The sequence below is a fragment of the Rhopalosiphum padi genome, chromosome 4, assembly GCF_020882245.1.
Source record: "Rhopalosiphum padi isolate XX-2018 chromosome 4, ASM2088224v1, whole genome shotgun sequence".
Classification (NCBI taxonomy): domain Eukaryota; kingdom Metazoa; phylum Arthropoda; class Insecta; order Hemiptera; family Aphididae; genus Rhopalosiphum; species Rhopalosiphum padi.
In genome coordinates, this window is record NC_083600.1 from 27,781,306 (window position 1) to 27,805,629 (window position 24,324).

Genomic DNA, 24,324 nt, shown 5'->3' on the forward strand with positions numbered 1-24,324 from the left:
TTATATATCATTATATAATATATATGGCCGTATATCATTTGCGCATCAACGCTAATTATTGTTTGCGCATTGCCCGTTTTACCTGCACCAAATGATCATACATCAAATGCGCATCAACATGCTGAAGAATAGAATTGTATAAAAAATATTTTATAATTGAAAATGTAATGATTTTCATAAATCATATGTAATAAATAAATTCAAATAATTAAAATAAATTGAATTGTAGTCATAATAATTATACAAATACACATATTGAGATGAATAATTTTTTTGGCACATTACAGTCATAGTTAAAATATAAATATAATTTGATTAGAAATAAATTGTATGAATAAAAATAAATAAATTAAGCTTTAAAATAAATAATATTATAAATCAATACTGGGTATATTATAATATCCCATTATTTTAAAAAATGAAACCTGTTTATTTCACCGGAAGTATACTAAGCCAATGTTTATTAATGTAGTCTAATTTTTGACGTTCTGGCGCCTGTTGTACATGATGAATACTGAATATCTGTACAATATTTGAAAGTTGATGTATAAATTTTATATTAACTTTTGAGTATACACCTATTTTTTAAATTATATTGTTAAATAATATTGATACGCAAATGATGTAAGACCTTTTAAACGGCTGATGCGCAAATGATATATAACCCAAAAATCGGACGATGCGCAACTGTCTTACAAAAAAGGTCAAAATTAACAATAGCGATGCGTCCGACATGACATAACACACACATCACAGGTAAAGGAAGGTCTTGACGCAATTATTATTTTAACGCAGACGGACCACTCATCCCGTACCTGTGTATTATGTATTTATGTATAGTATACATATATATAGCTAAGTGCCACCCTAATGTATACACACGGCGACAGCACGGACAAGACAAACGCGCACATACAACACCGGTACACACTTTACAGCTACTCAAGTTCAGATGACGACGGACGCGCTATTGGTATTGTCTGCACTCCGCCGGAGGAAAAATATTATTTCAATCACGAGTTGCTATAAGATCTTGGTACGCACTACGCGATTTAAATATCGGTCCGGTATCCTGGAAGACCTGCAGAGGTTAAACTACTTCTTGTATGTGCCATCCGTACTAGCAACAACTGGTCCTTGACGGCGAAAATACAAAAAAAAAAATGGTGGTAGTTCCAAATAGTACATCTGCAATATAAAATGTTTTTATGTTTGATCGGATCCACTTCGTTTGGAGTGAAACAGCGAACGCAACAATAATTACAACCACACTGGATGAACGCGTCGTGATTGTGTGTGTATCGTATATATCAGGGATGGGCAACTTAGAGGGCCAATTTTTAGAAAATTAAAATTTAGCGGGCCAGAGTATAGAGAGCAAAAAAAGGTCATTCAAAATATGCATTTTAATTTAGCATGGAAGTAGCATAGAGTATAGACGATTGACTTTGAAATTGTATGATGTAATTTGAAAATGTAGCGCGGGCCGTCAGTTGCCCACCCCTGGTATATATATGTATTGATCGTACGTATGATGTTATAATATTAATAGGTAATAATATTATATTATTATGTGGAACATAAACCATATAGGAAGACGTTTTATTTGCGTACCTACTGCTCTGGCTACTCTTGAAATATTATATTTGAGACGGGAACAAATGAATAATAGTATTTTGGAAATGTGTTGGTCTGTACTCTGTTGCCATCACATAACAATGTGGTAATGATGAATAATCAAACAAATATCATTCACAAATCAAGAATAAATAATATATGGTTATAATAATAAAAAGAACCTTATGCCATTGAGGATAAACAAACGAAATAAAAAGGCCCATATAAATATACAATATAATATACAAAATTGAAAATATAGATAAATAAAACACGGATACCACGCAGTGTTTTAAAATCTAGATAAATTATTAGTTAAAAATATGATACCATTATAATATTATGACTTCACAACATTCGTCTGGTCGGTCATCATGACGTACTCATTACTCATGTCTGTATCCGGACGCCGCCGATGCCGTGCACTCGCACTGTACCCGGAAACCAAGCTGCAAGACCGTCGCTGCAGCATGACATTCTTATTCCTTTAGAAAATCACCCGCAAAGTCTCTGCCGTCAATAAATCACCATCACCATCGCTAATATTGCAGGGTTGTGTTGTTAATCGCGTCAACGGTATCGCTTTTGGCTCTATTGCTGCTGTCTATCGCACCTGCAGTAACATTATAGACGTTATAATTCTAACGTCCATCATAATATAATCACGCGACGAAAGCTGTCGAGCCACGGAAGTGTCTCGGCGTCTCATAGTGATAAATGTACATAACATACGACCAGATTGATGTTGATTTTATTGTTTTTTAGATTATTATTAATATTTTAATTCGTTTTGTGTGTCGTGTACACGTGTATGTTATACGAATTATAGGTATATATATTTTTTTTTTATTTGAAATTTTCTTTATATAAATTATAAAGAAATATATCTACTCCTTTAAGCCAAGGCTTGTTACGGAGTAGAGAGTTGAGTTGACAAATTAAAAATATAAATTTTATATCCATAAAAATAAAAATTACACGTTTTAAAATAAATAAAATATTATTTTTAACTATTAACGCTATTCAAATGTATTACACGAAACAATTACGTGGTGTTTTATTAAATTTTCAAAATTGAACGATTTTATGTTAGGCTTTAAAACATTATGTTCTTATAACTAAAACTTCGTTCGACATTACATGACGTAAATTTCGCGTATCTTGCTTACTTTGAAATGTTTTATTTAAAATTTAAATGTATATGATGGTAAGTATAAATAGTTATGTCTGGAGCAAAACCAGAAAGTTTTTGAAATTTAAATCGATATTTACTTTAAATAAAATTTTGGTTTCAATAATTTCTATTGTAAAATAAATTGTTAATTTTACATTGGTCACTTCACGATGGTCATTACAAAATTATTATATGTTAAGTGGCTATTCAGACAGTTTTATCAAAACAGCTCATAGTATGAATGTAAAATTAATGAATTTTGATTTTTATTAAGATCATATACTACCTATTTAAATTTTCAATTCTAATTATTCAAGTTGATATTATCATCGGTATTAGCAAAAAATGTTATTTCTTGTTTTTACAAGATATATTTATTTAATAAATTAAGGGCTTGTTGTTATGTTTGTTTATTGCAACGCGAATCTGTGGCGTTTGAATATCGTTTTAGTTTTCGTCCATATACTGTTTCTTTCTGCTGGAGAATATTTTGCAACTGAATAAATATGAAGCAAAATACCAAAACGTATCTAAAGATTAATATTAAAAACCGATCGTTTCATGTGAAAATATATTATATAGTTACGTCCTTATGTACACGTTTCAGTCGTTTCGTATACAACGAGCACGTATTTCAGTTGTATTAAAACAACTCAAGCTGATAATATTCCATGCCAGATAATATTCTAAACCTGCATATATATTATAACCGCATTGGACGCATGTAATATACATGTATTATCCCAAGAAATAATCTTACGGAATTAGTAGGATTCCTGGATGAGGTTTAGGTTCGTATCACTTATTTGTTAGTTTAAGACGCTTAGATAATATATACAATATACGTATAACAATACGACTATACGAGTAAATTATAACTATATACATATTATTAATGTAAATTCTATGTACAATTATATATGTTAATTTATAATTTTCAGTGGCTATCCAATTGATGTGCTGTGGATAGGAGTACTCAACGTGTTAATGAAGAACACAGAACAGCTCAATTTATTACAATTATTTCATTATTTTCCAATATCAATTAGGTATTTAGTATTTACTATTAATTTAATAACTTATAACATAAAATAAATAATTTAAAGTAAAAGTGTACTTATTACGTCATATTTATATAATAAAATAATTGTTTCCAATAAAATAAAATATTAATTAATAAAATATTGTCTGTACTAAGTATAGGTGCTGCGCTAATTTTGTGTCCGTTAAATAAAAATACAAAATGGCTTTCATTAATTTATACTTTATGCATTAAAATTTAGATTTTTAACAATATCTTAAAATTTATAAGATTATATAAAAATAAAGCAAGTTAGAAAATAAAATAAATATATTAAATGGATGTCCCGTCGAATATTTATTAAATAAATAAACGAAAAACAAAAAAAATCGACGGGATATTGTGGTACACAGATGCTATTATATAGGTTCGAAGCGCCCTAAAGCCTTTTAGTCGCTGACCACCTCGATCTCTATGTAACATTATAGTATGGATGTTCCGGGACAGAAAAACAGCGCAAACGCATTTAATCTGTGCGCTATGACGATGACGATTGCAACGACGATGAATACACTATAAGTGAAAAAATGCTGTGCGGAATCGGTGGACACCGGCAATGGTGGGACTTGGACACCGGCAATGGTGGGACTTGGCCACCGAAATTCAAACGTGTAAAAGAGGTAGTGTCGGTGAACCGTCGCACGTCGCAATGTCATACAGATCAACGTGATACTCTGTAAAATTATAATATATAGCGTCCCGTCGTCGGTCATGTCTGCATCATCCGGTCGCCGTCCGGATGTCTGCGGCGCACCTGCACCGTACCCGGATGGTACCCGACATTTATTTTATTCCGTGCAATTCGCCACATACAGTTTCCGCACATCAATACGTCGTTGCCGTCGCTATCGGGACCGCGTCATTGTTCGCACTCACCAATAGCCACTGCATTCCGGTCATCCGTCGTACCGGTAACATCTCTACACGTTGTGGTAAATGTATATTATGATATTTGGTATCTCTCGGCGGTCATGGTTCCGCGCACAAACGTCGAGGCGTTTCGATATTTGACCCGTTTTCGCACCTACGTGTTCGTCTAACAGGTGCCGTGGCTGCAAGCTGTAAAGTAAATTGAAAATCTCGATTATTTCGTGTTTTCTTCCGCGTTAACTGTTTCGGCAACCCGCCTTACGATTTGTGTAAAGTTTCAGAATTGAAAAATAAATCCGTCACCTTGAAAACTTGCATAAGAGTATTTTTCAAAAAAGTGGTTTTTACAGTACTTAGGTACTTGAATAGGTAGTCAATATTTGGATTTTTTCGATTTTTTTGATATAGAAAGAAAGTCCGACGGTGCCTCATGCACGCTACAACGTTTTTATACACGTCGCGAGTATGCTTCCATCTTAAAAATTCGAATATTTAGTTTTTTAGGTGAAAACGACAAAAAACTAACAGGTGCCGTGATCGGCCGTAATGTAAATTAAAAATGTCGATTATTTCGTTGAGTGTTAACACAATAGCTCCTAATATTAGGGAGGAGAGAGTATAGTCGTACTAGTCTGAGACCAAAGTCATACTAGAGTAATAGACTATTTGAATTTGTACACTAGTAGACTAATAGACTACTATTTATTATTATTATTATATTATTTTATATTGTTATTTGTAATTTACCTACCTATATCAAAGATGGACAATTTCAAAGATAATCACGTACATTTTTCATATAGCCCGTATTACATTTTCAAATTATGTACTTACTTTTAGCGTTTATTCGTATTTTCTCTCTTACTAACGTTTTAAAAACAAACTACTACCCTCCAATGGGTGGCTTCTTATCTCCAGTCACTCAATCCATGTTACCTTCAACATATACGCTTATAGTAAAATAATAATTTCAGATTGTGTATTAAATTTATCGCAAGTACGCATTCTATCTTAAAAATACGTATAATTAGTTTTTTAGGCGAAAAACGGCGAAAAATAAATAGGAACCGTGGCCGGCCGTAATGTAAAATAAAAATCTGAATTATTTCGTGTTTTTTTGTGCACAATCTGTTTCGGCAACCTGTCTTACGATTCGTGTAAAGTTTCAGAGTTGAAAAATAAATCCTTAACCACGAAAACTTGCATACGAGTTTTTTTCAAAAAAGTGATTTTTACAGTACTTAGGTGGTTAAGATTTGGATTTTCGAGATTTTTCTGATTTAAAAAGAAAGTCCGATGGTGCCTCATGCACGTTACAACGTTTTTAAATAATAAATATTAAAAAAGCAAAAAAAATATATTCGTATTTTATTTATTGCGTTTTTCGTGAAATATTTGAATTGCAGCTAATATTTTATTAAACGTCTAAACATATATTATTAATAGAATCATAGCTAGCATGGCTAATAGGTACTTATTATATATATTTTATTAGCTTAGTCGTATCTGTCGTGTCCCGATGGCCAGTAGCGCTGATTATTACTGACGTTTGTTATTTTCGTATTTTATAGTGTTTCAAAAATGTCCGCTAAAAAATGATAAGTTGTTGACGAAAATACCAATAATTACCAGTTGAAAAGTATGAATTTCTATGAGATTTTGCACTAAAAATGTTTTTCATGTTTCAAACGTCTTACATATTATGTGAATTTGCATTTTCTACAACGAAGGATATACAATTAAAGGAAAAAAAATCACCCAACAGACGAAACCCTAGGATATTTATTAGGAGTTTCAACTATAGAAATAGAAGTCGATTCTGCTGGATTATCATCTGCAACTACACGTCTACACATCCTTAAATCTCACATTTAAACAAGCTGTAAATATAAAAAAATAAATGTTAATACTTTTTATTGACCTTTTTTTTACTCAGCTAGCTTTGAGCATAGAAATCTATGCTTTCTGCCGTGTCTAGCACGCTAAATTTAAAAATTTTAAAAATCAGCCTTCTATATCTATAGCATCTTCAAGTTACTTATCGCTGACCCCCGTCCTGTATGCATAATTTCTATCATAATTTTATAATTTATAATAAAATATTAAAAATTTAAAACTATGCATTTTCGTAAGAAACACTTGAGGAATTTAGGTGCAATATGGTTACAAGAAACATTACAAATATATTCTATACTGCAGGAAAATAAAATATACCTACATGGATCTAAGTGTATTATATCGGGATTATTTTGCATTTTCAAAGGCCGTATAAAAGCTTAAAACACAATACTTACACTTTTTATCGAGGTATATTTTTAAGTATTAGTCTCGTATGTTCTGCTCCATATTTCATAATATTTTGTGAGTTGCTGAGTTAAAAATAGTATGTAATAGTAAATGTTATAAGTTATAACAAACCATATTTTATTCTCCATGTATTATAACACAATAAACTAAAATGCTTTTTATTTGTTTATTTTTAAATGTTTGTTATGAATACTAAGCGTATTATAATATTATTAACACTATATTGACAATTCATAGCAATTGTTTATTGTTATAACTTATTATAAACTTAGTTTAATTATTAATCATTAAATGTTAACAATTACATAACCTATTGATAAAATTATAAAAGTATATAGTTGAAAACAATTTAAATTATTGTGTTTTCATATTTTTAAAGTATCAGTAATTAGGTCGTGTGTCTGTAGCAGTGGTAGCGGGAGGGGGGGGACAGTAACATATACACATCTAGTTTATACTTCATCCAAACGCCTATTAAATTTGAAATAATATATTGTTTACTTTTAATTATTATTCTACTATAGGTTGTCAAATAAAATGTAAATAACAAGATATGTTTATATTAAACAATAAAAATCGTATACATATATAGTGTATAGACAATAATAAGTATATTACTGTAAATAATAATAATAATAATATTATAATATGTGCTCACTACAGAGGTGCTACTAAATTATCTATATAAAACGCCGCGGTATCATATTAACTAGTTTGTATAATATTATTGTAATCAGTTATACGTATATATTATGGTGATTGATATAGCCACGGCCGGCATCTGTAGTGTAACCAGATTACCATCTTTGCAGCGTAAACGTAAACAGCGTGGAATTACACAAAGATATACATGTTGGCGCGCCGACGACATACGTAAAGTTGTGGTTGTCATGTGTAACCTTCGCATATGCCGACTGCGGCGATGCACGATCGGGAGTACGAAAATGAGGAGGCACTACGGAGTTTGGCGACAAATCACCAACGTATACGTTCTCCGGCACTCCGTCGTGTGACGAGTTCACGGGTGTCGCACGCTCGTATATAGGTAGACGCGTTACACCCCCTGAGCACGGCGGACAGCCGAACGATACCCGCCTTTTACAATCGAGCGGCCCGGCGACGATGATGGCCAGCGGTACCGGAGTGGACAGCGATGCTGTCTCGATGACACCAATACAGCAGTTATGGCAATCGTTACTCATTTACGACAATTTATCGTTACGGAACAATACGACCGACTGATCGATGGAGACGAAACGTCGCATTGCGAGTACAAAGGTAACGACAAGCGACAGAGAAGTTGGCGTGCGGCGATGGAACAACCGGCGAAAAAGTCGGACAACAAAGATAAAAATATTAAAAACGTACTGAAGCGTTTAACACCGAGTAGGTTGCCGCGAAGTGGTGGCACACTCGAACGCACGACAATATAAAAACGGCCTGGTGGTGTACGACGTTTACGCGTCGCAACGCGAGCGGAGGCTGACGAACGGCCGAACGCAATCGGGGACGCATAAAAATAATACGGCGACCGATAACGAAGCCGATCGAAATCGCAAAAGGTATTTTGAGATCGTAAAATGTCGGTGTAGGACGTAGGAGACATCTCACCAAGATATACTGTAAAAGTAAAACAAATAGAAATAAATCAAATATCGTGTGATATGGGATTACGGAAACTCACGACCAATAATGGTTAGCAGGTTTTTGAGTGTTGCAGTGACGATGTCTAATTGCGGTGGCACGATGGTACTAAACGATATCTGTATAGTATATATTATATCCTGACTGTGGCTGAGGCCTCGCCGGCCGGTAATTTGATTGGGATTGCCGTTGACCACCACAACGCTGACCTGTGAACAATTTTCGCCGCAGTCGTAACGTGCCACTATCGCTGTAATATTTGGTACTGTATTCGGGCGGCGTCTTTAACCGCGTTTACATTCGTCGTTTTCGTGAAATTGTATGTTCTTCATTGTAATTGCCGGTATAAATACAGTTCATTAGCACTCTAAAATTATCAATATTTACTAACATTAGAAATTTAAAATTAGTAAGTATCTAAATTTAGCCATCAATAACAGAATATTACCTAGTTTTCTGCTGGTCTTTCATCTATAGTTCCTTTAAAGTTTGATTTACAAACAGTACATCGCGCAACAACTACTACATATACCTAATTACATCCATCAGGGGTAACTTTTGCCCTTTTAAATGATAAGCAACATGGTAATCTAGTGTGCTCCCAAAAATGTTCAGCCATAATAGGAGTCCAATTAGACTTAGGCAAATCATAATATAATCTAAAATAAACAATTTAATTTATTTACATTACTTCAAATTAAAAAAAAATTAAAAACATTGAAAAAACCTGGAGTTTTGCATAGGTCTTGTTTTATCAATCATTTTATACTTAATTTCTTGTGGTTCAACCTGGTTCAAATGGTTTTCCATTCGTCCACCGAAAAGGTAAAAACAAATTTTTTTGATGGCATTTCAGACTGGTCAAACACTGTTTCTAAAAAATAAATCCACATTATGATTTAGAATATAATCCAAGTCAGTAATGTTCCCGATGTTAAAATTTGTATATACTTCTTTTATTATTTCAATTCATAAGTGGTTATTATTTTATTAGATTTAACATCCGTCAGATATAATCGTCTAAAATGTTTTATAAATCATTACATTCTTACTAGTGACTTTAATTTTATTGGTTTTATTATTGAATGCAAATTTAATATATGGTACATTTGTAAGATGAAAATAACAAAGAGACGTTGAAACGTTCTCTTAAAAAAAAGTAAAAATCTACAATTTATTTTTACGAACTTCTTAAGTTTAAATATTTACTAAGATCGATATTTACGCGTAAAATAATTTCTTAATTATTAATGATTTTATTATTTGTAATATTATTGAAAAATGAATAATGGCAGAACATTAAATTCATATTTTCCATATTGGATAAAAATATGTCCTTACAATGCTATAAAAATATTTACTTATTTTAAGCTAGTTTTAGGTATTTTAAATTTTAGAATTGTTTAATGAACATTTTAAAATTTATCTGGGTATACCTACTTATTTTATTTCCACAATAATTGATCTAAGGTCATATTTGGGAAAACCCCTACACAGCAAGTTAATATTTTTTTAAATTGTAAATCCAATGTCAAATGCTTATTAAAAGTTTAGAATTAACTGATGTTTAATTTTTTAATATTTATTCAATATTGCAGGTAAGTTAGTTGAACCAAATTTAAATGTTGAATAATAATTTAAAATAAAATATAAGAAACCGATTATAATAATGATCACAGACCTCCATACTACCATATGACGGGCAATATTTTTTATTCAATGAAACTTTAAATTAAGTATAAATGTGGTGTCGAAATCAAGAATAAATGTTTAATTTCTTAATATTTAACTAATCTTGGATATAAATGTTTTATTCAAATTTTGTTTTAATATTTATTAAATATTTATATTAATTAAAATAAAATATTTTTTTTCAATCAGCATTTATTTAAATATTAATTAAAAAAACAAATGTATAATAAATATTGAATTTCTAACATAGAATAATTATTTCTTTTAGTACATATATAAAACATATGTTAAATTTTAACATTTATAAGATCTCAAATTTCCATTTCAAATTAAATATTATTTAATGTTTTGATTCTAAACCTAATAAATAAAATATATATTCAATATTGTATTAACTTTTAAATTAAATATTTGAATTCAAACTAAAACCAAACATATATACAACATTTATGATTGACAAATACTGTGTGGCCGTTTATACCTACAAGTAATAACTATTAATTAATTTTGATACTATCGAAACTATAAAAATATAGTTTATTTTTTTTTTTTTTTTTATGGACAGTATATATTTCAAAAATGTATAAAAACAAAAAATAAATGTTTTTATTGTATTTCATTTGAACTATTTATAGATCTAGATCTAAATAATTTCCACCTTAAGTTAACATCTAAATTTATTCTGAAAATATATTTTAATAAGCCACTGTCACTTAATGTGAGATACGATAATATACGCTGTCAGCTAACACCCGTATCTTCGACCTCATTATAATATGCATTGATTAAATATAATTTAATAAATCAATTTAATCAATATAATATGAATATCAAATTACTTTATAAAAAAAAATAGGATTTTTCTGTATTTTATTTTATTATTATTATATTTATGTTATAAATATAATTATAATTGATTACATATTTAAATGAGCATAGTTAACATAGCTAATATTAGATTATCAGTTTAGTCGTATATCTCGTGTCGTACTATAACTATGCTAAATATTCTAAAAAAATGCCAATTGTACATTTTACTTTTTTTTTTTTGCTTTCTATATTCTTTGGCTCGTTAAATTTCCACTTATGAATTAACTTAAAAATTATTTATTTATTGTAAATTAATTTAAATAATAATTAAATAATTGAAATTTCCATTAATTTTCAATTCTTGAAAATATAATATGTAACCATGAAAATAGTACATTTCATTATTCTTTAGTCCACAAGAGAACGCACCTGGTTTCACGCATTTAGATTATTAGCAGCAACCGATGTTGAAAGATGCCAATGTTATCAGGATGTGAAATAGATGAAGGATGAACAAATTTGATTTTCCCCTCCAGGTTTGTTGTCGTGTTCCATAAATTGTTGAATAGAAAATTCATTAGCAAAGTAATAAGTTAAGAAAATAATATTATATTTACTGTATGAATCGAAAAAAAAGTTGTTGCAAAATTAAGTAGATATTTTAAAATGTCATATATTTGAGTATTAAACTCTCAATATTTACAATATTTAATTTATCACTTCATTTTACAATTACTGTTCAGAATAAGTTTGATTACTGATTGTTAATATTCCATTTACAGATAAAAATAACAAAGTAGAACATACTTTATATACAAATAAAAACAATTTAAACAATTATTGCAAACATTGGTATAATATTACAAGACTAATGGAGAAAAGTATGAAGATAAATCAGGAATAAAATTAGAGATAATATTAAACAATTTGTTTTTAGTATGAATACAATTTAGCTATTACTGAGCAAATCGATTTTGTTCAGATTTAAATTCTATACACAGGTACAAAGAAAAAAAAAATGTTTTCACAATTTTTAAAATGTTTATTTCATAAGTAAAAATGTATACTAAATGAAGGAATATGAATATGTATCAATATTTATACAGAAAATAAACATACATATTAACATAATTATGTATGTTTTCTAAAGTATTTTTAAACAAGCTAAATATTTTATAAGTACAACAAAATACTCAACATTCTGTCGACAAATAAATGAAAAATAATAATAATAATTATAAAAATATTAGGGTATAATATGACCATACATATAAGTAGAAACAAAAATAATAAAATATATATTTATAACTTAAATTCAAATATTAAATAATAGACTATCTCCACGTTTTATATAATGATCTTTTTCATTAATTTATATATATATATAAATATAATTATACTCATCAAGACAATAACATTGAGACTCTTGTTAGAAACTCAGCCAAGGAGTATGTTGATAATAGACAGCAATATTCCAGGAAATTTAATAATTTACTATTATTAACAAGCACAATTATCACTACCCGAAGATCTGTTGTCTGAAGAACCACCGTCCAATTTTATTTGATCTGGAAATTCATTATACAACTCTACATCTGATTCTTGAGCTAATGCATTTCGTGCTATCGTTTTGAAAGCTTGTTCAACATTGACTGCTTCTTTAGCAGATGTTTCGAAATATGGTAAACCATTCTTGCTCTGACACCATTGTTGAGCCCTTTTAGTGGACACCTATACATAATGGTTCATATTATGTAAATTTAAATAACAATGATAGTAATGATACAATGAAAACAATAAAAACTTACGGCTCGATTATCTAAATCAACTTTGTTGCCTAGGACCACAAAAGGAAAATGATCTGGATCAGATGGTGATGCTTGTATTAGAAACTCATCTCGCCATCCATCTAAAGATTTGAAAGATCCTGGTGATGTAACATCAAATACCAATACACAACAATCAGCACCACGATAAAATGCCACTCCTAATGACTGGAAACGTTCTTGACCAGCTGTATCCCATATCTATAAACCATGACAAAAAAATATAATGAATAATAGTAATAATTGAATCATCATTGGTTGTCAGCAGTGTCAACACATCATTGAATTTATACATTAGGATTAAAAATTAGCTGAAGATATAAATAAAATACGATTTTGTCTCAAACTGTATTGTAAAATACAAGAAATAATGATAATGAATCTTTTGTAAAAATCATTATGTGTACTTATACAAATAATCCAAAAATTAATTTAAGAGGACATCTCACCCGCAAGTGTTATCTCCGTCTTACACACGTACGATATGGTACATTTTCGTTCACCAATGTTTCAATAGTGTGCTTTTAGTTTTAATATTACGATTGAATTCACCTATTATCAAAATTTTAGACAAGAACATAATCTGTTCTCTCGTTGGTTTTTTACGATATTTTAATTTTTAAGTGAATTATGAGCATTTTCAAATATGTATTTAATGATTTCATACTCATAACAGTCATAACTGACATAAAAATTTAAATATCGTAAAAAACCAATGAGAGAACACAGATAATGTTCTTGCCTAAAAGTTTGATAATAGGTGAATTTATTCTAATATTAAAACTAAAAGCACATTATTGAAACTGGTGAACGAAAATTTACTATTTCGCACGTGTGTAAGATGGAGACAACACATGCGGGTGAGACGTTCTTTTAATCGGTATTATTACATAACTTTGAATTTTTGTTAATTAGTTTTATTGTCTCTCGGAAATGTTACTTTCATATCTTCTTTGAGTTCTAATTATACATGTATACATTAATGCATTATCTATCTATTTCCAACGGGTATATCAAGTAAACAATTTGATAATACTAATATAGTGTTTATAAGAACTGCATATTTTTTTCTGCATTTATACAAAATTATTCATAAAACAAAAATTAACCCATATCTGGTTAACTATCTATTTTTATATGATTGTAGGAAATAAGTTTCAAGGAAAAAGTCATGGTACAACAATATCCTGAATTAAAGTATTGGAGGGGGAAAAATTTAGGTAAATCATTTTTGGCTTAGTGTAGAATCTAAAATTTATATAGTCTAATGATACTAAAAATGTATTTAGTACACTACTGTTTATTATAATTTATTACATTATAAATAAATAACTATATATTTGTATCAACTAATTACCTACATTGTATTATAAATATTAATTTAAATTCATAAATAATTAATTTATGTGGAGGTATAAAAAAAAATGGGGTTGACAATCGTAGCGCTCCATGCATACGTTAATGTAACCGAAATCAATCCATGTGACCCAAGCAAACAATAACTATTTTTATAACGTTTTTAAATACTATTATTATAGGCGCTAAATATTGATGCCTGGTAACTTACTATTTTGTGATTATTTGTATTAAAGGTTTTTTTTATATATATTCTGAATTCTAAGTTTAAAGAACTTTTTTCCCGATTATTCTCCTTTGAAATATTTTTGTTTTCCATCTGGCAGTTAAAATTTAACCCAAAATGTATAAAAAAAAATTGTTTACTCATTCAAAAAACGATGTTAAAATTTCACATATTAATTAATAATCTTAATTCATTATACCTATTAAAGTAAATAGCCTACATATGTTGAAGATGACCAAAAATTCTCACTCTCCATATAATATTCTCTAAAAATGATCCAAGTAAAAGTATTAAAATTTGAATTGAGTTAGCAGACATTTTACGAAGCTACTCTATTTTTCCCAATGATTAAATTAATATATTTTATTAAAGGAATGTTAATCAACACAATAATAATACGATAGCAACATCATAACAAATCATTAAATATGTTTAAGGTCCATTATTATGGTAGATACCTATTTGATTATTTCTATATTGTTGAATAGATTTTTTTTTATATTTTCATGAGCCATAATTCAGGAATTATGACATTAACACATCGTAATATTATAACAAATTTACAAATCTCAGTCAAGCCAGTCTAGGTATGCATTTTGTAGAATATAATTTAGTAGGTAGTAGTGTACCAAATGGAATAAGAATAGATGGATTATTTTGTTACATAAGTACCTTCATATTGTACCTATCACAATATTATGTTATTATTTATCAAGCAAAAATGCTATGAAACGAGCGAGTGGCGAGACTAGTTAGTGAGCACTATAGATTACTAGAATCGATTAGGTTTTACAGTGAACGAAGAAATGAAAATGACGAAATATTTTCAGTATAATTTTTATCGAAAATTCGTGTTTAACAAATAGAAAATTAGACCAAGTCCAAACTCCAAATGACAATATTCTGATCTCTGATGCAGACTGGCGTGGAGGTGCTCGTACTAACTAGTAAATTACGTCTGTCAGAGTCCTCTCCAGGACAGGCGGACCCCCTTAAACAGTAGGTTTCCCCCGTCCCACTTCTCATGACCCTTCTGGCCTAACATATCTGTTATATTATGTTCTCACGATATTACGCACTTCGGGATTCAGGCGTACGAGCGATGATCGAAGTATCGAACCACAATATGTTGTCCGGGTGACGCTCTATCCACGCACAGGCTTGTCAACCGCAACCGTTGCGTCCGGGTTTCCCAGAGACGCTACTCTAATCGTCGTCATTAACTATAAGATTAATACATTGCGGTTATATTATTATACGCGAACGATGTGTGTTCATTTCCCAGTTCAGGTGATGTGACCCCCTTATTATCATTGTTCATTGTTTTTAGGCCTAATGCGTTGCCATCAAGGTACGATAGATACCTTCCTCCCATTATGTGTTAAATGTTAATTTCTACGCCGCAGTATATCTATTATGTATTATATTATTAGTATAAGATATCAGAGCACGTAGCAACAGTAGTGTCTTTTAAATCTTAAATTTACTACTGTGGGCCACCAAAACCATAAATGACAAAAATCATAATAACATTAGTATTATAACTTAAGTCATTATCTATTATCATTAAATAATTTTTAAATATTTTAAAACTAATTTATCGATATCGGATATAATGCGTTATGGAGAGATGATACCTCTGGATAGGTAGATATAATTATCTATAACCATGGCCGGTGGCCGAAATCGAAACGTATAAATAATATTACGTCTTATCAATTATTACGACGACGTAGCCACAGTAAAGTTGTCTACGTCGCAATCAATCTAGCATTCTATCTGGCGTCCGTTGACCTTGGTGACCGACGCGCACAAAGGATTAGAACCTGGTTTGCTTGCTCACCTGCATCGTAACGATCCGGTCGTCGACCATCACCTCTTTGGTCAGGAAGTCGGCGCCGATGGTCGCCTTGTACTGGTTGGTGAACTTCTTGTTGACGTACTGGTTCATCAGCGACGTCTTACCCACGCTCGAATCACCTAGTATGATCACTTTCAACAGAACCTTCTTCCTGGTCGCCATGATCGCGTGGTCAGCGACAATTGACGACTACGATAGAACTTGACTGTACGCGTCGATACGACCTGCGAAATTGCGTCAACAGTTAACACCCACACGGCAATACACTATACAATATGTATAAAATACACAATCGCGTGCGTGTTCAACGATATTTTCGTTTGCAATGAGTAAAAAACGTAAACACCTAAACAGCAGACGACAAACACTTATCACTTACTTGCGTCCAAAATGAAATACGATTTATTGTTCTTTTCTTTAGGCAGGTGAAACGCAAAAGATAAATACGAAAACAATCGACCGCGTCGCAGTAAACACGAACAATAATAACGATCACGATTATGATGCAATAATATTGTGACAATAACAGTTCTGGTTTAGTTTTATTCCAATGTGTGTGTGTGTGTGTGTGTATTAAATTATATACACACAAAATCTTTTGTGATAATGGAGTATATTTATTAAGCGTGGAGTTTTATTTTCGTCAACGTCGGACGTCAGTCGTCACTGGACACTGAGTACTGACCAGTGACCACTCGGCATAGGTAGGTATAATACCCACGAATTGCGTACACAACTTTAAACTATACAAAACCGTATTTACGCAACGTAAAATAAACGTAGGTAGTTAATAGTTATCGGCCCGACGGGTGGTGGTTAAGACGGTAGTAACGAGTAGTGGAGTGTTGTACTAATATACTGTTTTGGTGATGGTGATTGGCGGGGCGGAGAAGGCCACACCGACGTACGTATTATTATTTTTCAAGGCGCAGCTGTTCGGTCGTGGCGACAGTATGACCACGCGCTGGGAAAGTACAAAACGAGCGACCCAGCAGCTGCAGCAGCTGTTACAATGATTGATTGCATTTATTGAAAATATTCAAATATCAAATAGGTATTATAAATTATAATATATATATAATAATTATATAGTCTTAATGTCTTATCATAGAGTAATTACTCTAAGACAAGTCTTATGTAATAGACAAAATATAATATTAGAACTATTAGCATAATAAACTAGGTATATTATAGTTGCATAATATATTCTTTATTATTAATTAAAAATTGTATGATTGACGAATAGGATCCACAATATTGAAAATACTTATTAGTAATTTTATTATTAGTAGAAACACTAAAAACTAAAATACAAATAAAAATATAATAATAATAGTATGTTTCATAAAAAAATATTCATTATTGTAAGACAAATGACTATGGATTTAAATTAATGAGAGAGGGGTCAGGGGATTAGGGAGCCAAGAATCAATAAAAATACAAGCAATTAAGTTTATAATAATTTATTCTTAATTTTACGTATATATTCTATTTTAATATTGTATTTTCCTAATCTATTGATGTTACCATGTTAGGTATTATCATCAAATACTATAAATGATTTATAGTATTTGGTATTATTGTTCAAATTACAATTTCATTGACTTTTGTAATAATGACTATGACATATAATTCTACGAAATCACACTTTAATCTCGCAAATGTATTACATTAATAACAATAAATAAGTATTAAATTAGGTACCTAATACCTAGTATGTATTATTGATTATTTCATTTAGGTATAACAGTGAACGCTAGCCCAGCTATTAATTTTATTTAGTAATTAATATTTAATGTAAATACCTACACCATATTCTACTATGATTAAATTTAAAAATGGTTTCTGGATAGTTATAGGAACTATTCAATTCCGATTATAATGAATTATTAATGATTAATTTTTAAGTATATACCTATTAAATTGTATACATGATAATTGTTTACAGAATTCCTAGTATAAAATTTCAAAAAAATTTCCGATAAGCTCCACAGTTAAAATAAAAAAAATATAACGCCTATTGCAAGCAGTAAAACACAGTTTGCATAGCTATTAATCCATACTTGTTCTTATATATAAATATACTCCATCTGCTTATAAAATAAAAACTATAAGTAATAAAGATAACAGAGAAAAGTATATATAAAACATAAATCACACATTCACACGTGAAGAGTAGACCATTCATTAACAGAACCTCAGAAAACTTCTTATTTTTATTTATTTCCCCTTATTTTACTATTTTAGGCTCTAGACCAATTTCTTTTTAGTCGACGGAGAATTTGTGGTAATGTGAGAAAGAAGACATGTTTCTAATGAATCGGTTTATTGGGTTAGTTAATTTTTAATGGAAACTCATATAACAGTGGGTTTTAGCATGCTGTTATTTTTTAGTTCATTACGGAGAGTTACATTTGTTATGTACAATGGAGCTTCGGTGATAAATCTTAGGCTAATTGACTGAAAGGCTTAGATAGGGCGAATGTTTACCGGATTACCTGAGCTTCAAATTTGGCTGCTTTGTGACCATACGTCCATATTACTGGATTGATGACTGCAGTGGCGCAACTAGGAAAAAAATTTCTGGGGGGCTTACATTATTACAATATATATACATAAAATTATATAGGTTATTATACTAGGCCTTGGAGACATTTTGGGGGGGGGGTTACAACCACTTAACCCCCTGTGGTTACTGGTTACGCTATTGGATGACTGTTTGGTATAGCCTGCAGGGGCGGATAGGCATAGTCTAACCGGCCCGGGGAAATAAAATCTATTTTCATATCAAAGATTCAGATATTTTTCATCGGCCCATTTTCGTTAATGTATATAGCGGCTCTGGGTATAGCAGTAATTTGTTTTTAAGATTCAAGTCTAATTCAAGTTAGATATAAGAATAGGACTTAAATGGAGGCGAGGGTTAAATTGTTTACGTTTTTGCTTGATGTGGTTAGGCCAGGCTAATATTTTATCTAGAAATATACCTATAGGTATTTAGTTGACTGGCGAAGTCCATTTTTTTTCTGGAGCATTCTATTTTGTTTAGGGAAAATTGTTCGTCACTGATTGTAATTTTCTTGGTCCATACTATAAAGTAAAGACAAAACTGGTTGTAAATTGTTGCCTAAATTTATAAAATTATAAATAAGTTAAATCCTCTTTCAGTAACTCAGTAAGTAATATAATATGGATAAATTTTATTTATAAGTTTGAACAATCTATTTTAAATGTATGCTGGATGGGTGTCTGTTCCTGCAATGAAACGTATTACTTTGTATCTTACTCAGATGGGGCGCTGCTCCCAATGTGTCAATAATTCGTTGGCTAATAAAAAATTTGAAAAAACTGGGCACGATTAGGTTAAGACGTCTTCGGTAGTACGAGACGGTAAACGGTAAAAAAGTCCGCGAATAAGGTAATAAAATATATATAAAAAAAATAATTAACTATGCATTAATTATTATCATTATTTTAAAATTACTTGTATTATATTAAATTATTATGACTATTTTATATATTATGTAATTTACCGTTACTACTCCCTACTCTTTTTTCGTAAGCAATGCGAAATATTTTATAATATCAGCTCAACCGGTTCGTTATTTGCAGCAGCTCTTCGACATAGTATCTGGAGACGGTATTCTAAAGTATTTTGTTTTTTTTTTTATGTTAGCCGCCCAATATCATTCAATTCAATTTTTGCGATATCTACACTAATTTCCTGTCGCATTTTATCAATTAGCTTCCATATCGTAGGATGGTTATGCCCCACTACATGTTTGAATCTATTATTCCAGCTCTCACATATATTGTTTGTTTGATGTTCCTCATTTAATGTCGATTCGTGCACGTTCCATATCTCTGGTGGATACAACGCTTTAATTCCACGTAGTTTTATACATTCTTCCGAACCAACTTTTTTGTACGTACCCGTGACGTATGTACAATCAAAGTACTCCAGTAACTCATTAGCTTCTGGTGAAACAACAGTTTTTAAATAGTTCATACCTTCATAAATTTTGTGTAATGGTAAAAAAGCTAGTCCATCTAACATCCCGCAAAAATAACTAAAACTGTCGCTATTTGTATATACATTTTGTAACCCTAGATTTTGTATTTTTCGGTACGTGTTTTGACACAGGTGATAAAAACATCCTTTTATTTCTAATTCAAATCTAATTATTTCACGAGCAGCCTGGATAGTCGCTTAATATATAACAATTTTGGATCAGGAAAAAAATTACGTTCAGCACATTTCTCGTTTAAAATACTAAACATTTTTTGTAAGTACTTTTTGTTTTTCTTTCTAATAAACAATAAACAGCGGTAACAAATACATCTCTTTTTTTTACTCTTATAACATATAATTGTAAAAAATGTTCAGGACTCAATGAAAAGTTTCCATCACAAAACCAATTATTTTCATTAGTAATATACCGTAAAGCATCATCCATATAAAAAATAATTATTCGTTCATCAGAATCAGGTTCACTATTGTACCTACAATAAAAAGCGTTAATTTTTTATATAATGTCCAATCACCAGTTATAGGTATTTAGCTCTGATAGAATTTGAGGCTTTTTTGGATACATTCGACTTTTACAATTACACAATGTTCTTTTTACAGTGTTTGCTTTTGCAGGCATGTATTTCAGAGCTTCTTTTGGCAAATTATGGATAACTTCCGCAAAAACCTGAGAAGGTGTATTTGTTGACATTTTAAATCGGTTTTTCATTTCTTCCTTTGCTTTTTCAACAATGCCGATGTGTAATTCACCAGCATGAGAATGCTCTACAATCTAAGCTTGGATTTTTTAAATCTGTATATATAAATATATTTTTTACATACATAAATTAATAAATTATTACAAAATGTAAATATATTATAAATATAGGTATTTACCTCTGTCGGTAGTTAATATACCAGGACATTTTTTCGAAGACTTCTGGGAACATTTCCATCTTAATGTTTTTATTAGTTTATGCTGGATTGTTTATGCAAATCCACCAAAAATAGTTTTTTTACCATCTTTTATTCATTTTACACTAACCATTGTTATTTTAAGTATATACACTATTACTGTTAACATTGCTATGGCACGCGGTTGATTACTAGTGCTATATATTATCGTATAGGTATACTAGCCTAATTTGTTAATTTTATATGGAAATACCCTAGGTCCTAATTGAAATATCATTGTGTATAACTTGTCTCAATACTATAAGTACATTTGAGTATACAGAGCGATTAAAACATATTATTTGAAAAAAATAACTAAGCTCAATAAAACATTTTTGTTTAATAATTTTTTTGAGAACTAATTTTATTTTAATTTAATAATTAATTTATATTTAAATAATTTTTTTCTTAATATCGGCCCGACAAGCTAGGGGAGGACAATCGAAATTGTACATATCCTTTTTTGTATTTGTTTGAAAAATAAAGTGTTTTTTTATAGATAATTTAAAAAAGCGTTCATTTTGGGACACCTATACATATCTATACATTTTTAGAATATCGCTGATCAACTAAACAAAAAATCATGAACATTATTTATGATGTCATATGTAGTAAATACAATTAATATACATCCAAGAAATAATATAATGGTTGTCGATTAATATACTCTTATTAATCACGTTAAGCCTTTTTAAATAAAATGAATGGATCCAAATTACAATTTGAATTTGAATATATTGTAATTATTTAAATGTTATGATACAGAAATGATATGTAATTTAAGAAAGAGAATTTCGAGGTACCTACTATATAGGTACAAGGTTATCGGTTATAATATATCAGTTATCTCTTAGTAGTAGTTAGTACATAGTACATACCTACATAATTAATCATACACATTTATAAAGAATGACGAATGTAATAAGCCAATATAATGACTAATTTATTTAATATTTTTAAGTGATTTGATATATTGGACAAAAACTGTAATTAGCTGCATAATATATTTTTTACTATAGTTTACTTTAGTAAAATATACTATTCGTAATATATTATGCACATAAAGGTATAGGTATTTATCATTATATTATTATTATTATTATTATTAGCAATTAAATAATAAAAAAAAAAATGTTAATTATTTTTATCAATAACTTTGTTAATTTTTTTTTTTTATGAATTATAGGTACATAATATGTTAATAATAATAAATGTTTCTTTGTTTGCCCTTTATATATGTATATCTACTCAAATATTATTGAACTATTTTCAATAAAAGTTATATCAATAGATTTCTTGAGACTCGGAAGGTGTTTATATATATTTTTTTTTCAACCCTTATATAGATTGTTATAGGGTGGCTTACGCTTACCACTCGCACATGAATTCAGTTTTGGCTCAGTAAATAAGTATATTATTTTGGTTATTTAAGTGATTATCATATGATTACAAGTTGTATTATTTTATAATTAATAGAAATATGCCATAAAAAAATTAAAAAAGATGGGCAAGTAAATACCGCTCTGCTGTATAGTAAGTATAAAATGCTTTACTTCTGTGTTAAATTTGGATTCAAATGATTTAATAATACTTCATTGTATATACGAAAAATGCTGCTGAGCGGAGATGGCCTATCGGCTATCAGCTTACACATATACTATATACATCACTAAGACACGAAGTATATCATACAATAAACTTGATTTAATTTATTAATTATTAAATTATGATTTAATATCATGATTTATTTGATTGCTATAAAAATAATTTATTTTACTATTAGTATTGCATTATTACGATATAGGTTGATTTAATTTTCACCGATAATATTGCATTTATAAATATTATAATTTATATTATTGTTAATTTTTGAGTTAAAACCACCTTACTACAGTAGAACAGACAACAGTGTGAATAGGTTATTGGTATAAATAGCTTATGTCTTAAAAATTAAAATTAATATACATATTTTAACATATTTTGTCAATGAGTAGATATAGTAAAATGTATAATATACGTCTCTACGAATAATGTTTTTGAATATTTGGTAGAAAAATTTATGAAAAATCATACATTACATTTTCAAATCATCGATATCAATTATAAAATGACATTTTTTTTATAAAGTTCTGACTACAAAATAATTTGAAAATTTTGAAAATTTCACAAATTTCTTTTACATACGAATAAAAAAGTCGTATCATCGTATTATAAAAATGAATGCCTACATTCGTCGTTCCGCTCAGAATCTGAAAATAAATAAACGAAGTGAATACACAAATAGGTGAAGTTAGCTAATAGATAAATACGTTTTCTACTATATTCATATAGATCATTGTTGTAATGACTTGTTATCAAAGTCCATTTTTTATCCGTAACGGTATTTTCAATGATAGATGTGTCGTCTTTCCCAGATTGTGCAGAAACAGATTAGATAATTAGTAAAATGTTTCAATGATAGTGAAACTAATCATAAGTAATAATCATCTTTATTTGTTTGTTGTTTGTATTTGGAACACGGAATTTTTAAGTTATCTACAGTTTTTCTTTCGAGCAATTGTGGTTTTCGCAATGGAACTACATTTATTTCGATATCTCGACCTTTCAAGGTTTACTACTATAAGGCTGGGGCTATAGTGCTATACACGGCGTTTTCGCGGTCTATATAATATGTCGGTAATCGGTAATCGGTGTATAATATATATTTATAAAATTATATAATACGGTATATATATGAACAATGGCCAACACTCAACACTATCTATATATTTTAATACTATAGTATTTACTAAGCTATTATAAGATGATATAGATATTTGTGTAAAATAAATTAGGTACACCGTGTACACAACGACAACATACCTCTGAACTTAATATAAATTACACACGTATTTAAA

At 29.8% G+C, this 24,324-nt stretch overlaps 2 protein-coding genes and 1 long non-coding RNA gene across 3 annotated transcripts; all 3 read right to left on the reverse strand.

Moving 5' to 3' along the window:
- Window positions 1-7,422: 7,422 nt before the first annotated feature.
- On the reverse strand, window positions 7,423-9,399 carry LOC132929463 (uncharacterized). Its single transcript, XR_009662102.1, has 3 exons — window positions 9,142-9,399; window positions 8,734-9,060; window positions 7,423-8,669 (listed from the first exon to the last, which is right to left on the reverse strand). It is a non-coding gene; the product is annotated as an uncharacterized LOC132929463 (long non-coding RNA).
- A 2,449-nt stretch (window positions 9,400-11,848) lies between these two features.
- LOC132929462 (ras-related protein Rab-7a-like) lies at window positions 11,849-17,314 on the reverse strand. The gene is made up of 4 exons (XM_060994826.1): window positions 16,844-17,314; window positions 16,447-16,688; window positions 13,004-13,222; window positions 11,849-12,926 (listed from the first exon to the last, which is right to left on the reverse strand). Exons 2-4 carry the CDS (start codon window positions 16,624-16,626, stop codon window positions 12,696-12,698), a joined length of 630 nt encoding a protein of 209 aa, XP_060850809.1. The 5' UTR covers window positions 16,627-16,688; window positions 16,844-17,314; the 3' UTR covers window positions 11,849-12,695.
- A 2,565-nt stretch (window positions 17,315-19,879) lies between these two features.
- Window positions 19,880-20,547, reverse strand: LOC132930485 (uncharacterized). Its single transcript, XM_060996393.1, has one exon. The coding sequence runs from the start codon at window positions 20,519-20,521 to the stop codon at window positions 20,132-20,134; it is 390 nt and encodes a 129-aa protein (XP_060852376.1). The 5' UTR covers window positions 20,522-20,547; the 3' UTR covers window positions 19,880-20,131.
- Between the last annotated feature and the right edge of the window lie 3,777 nt (window positions 20,548-24,324).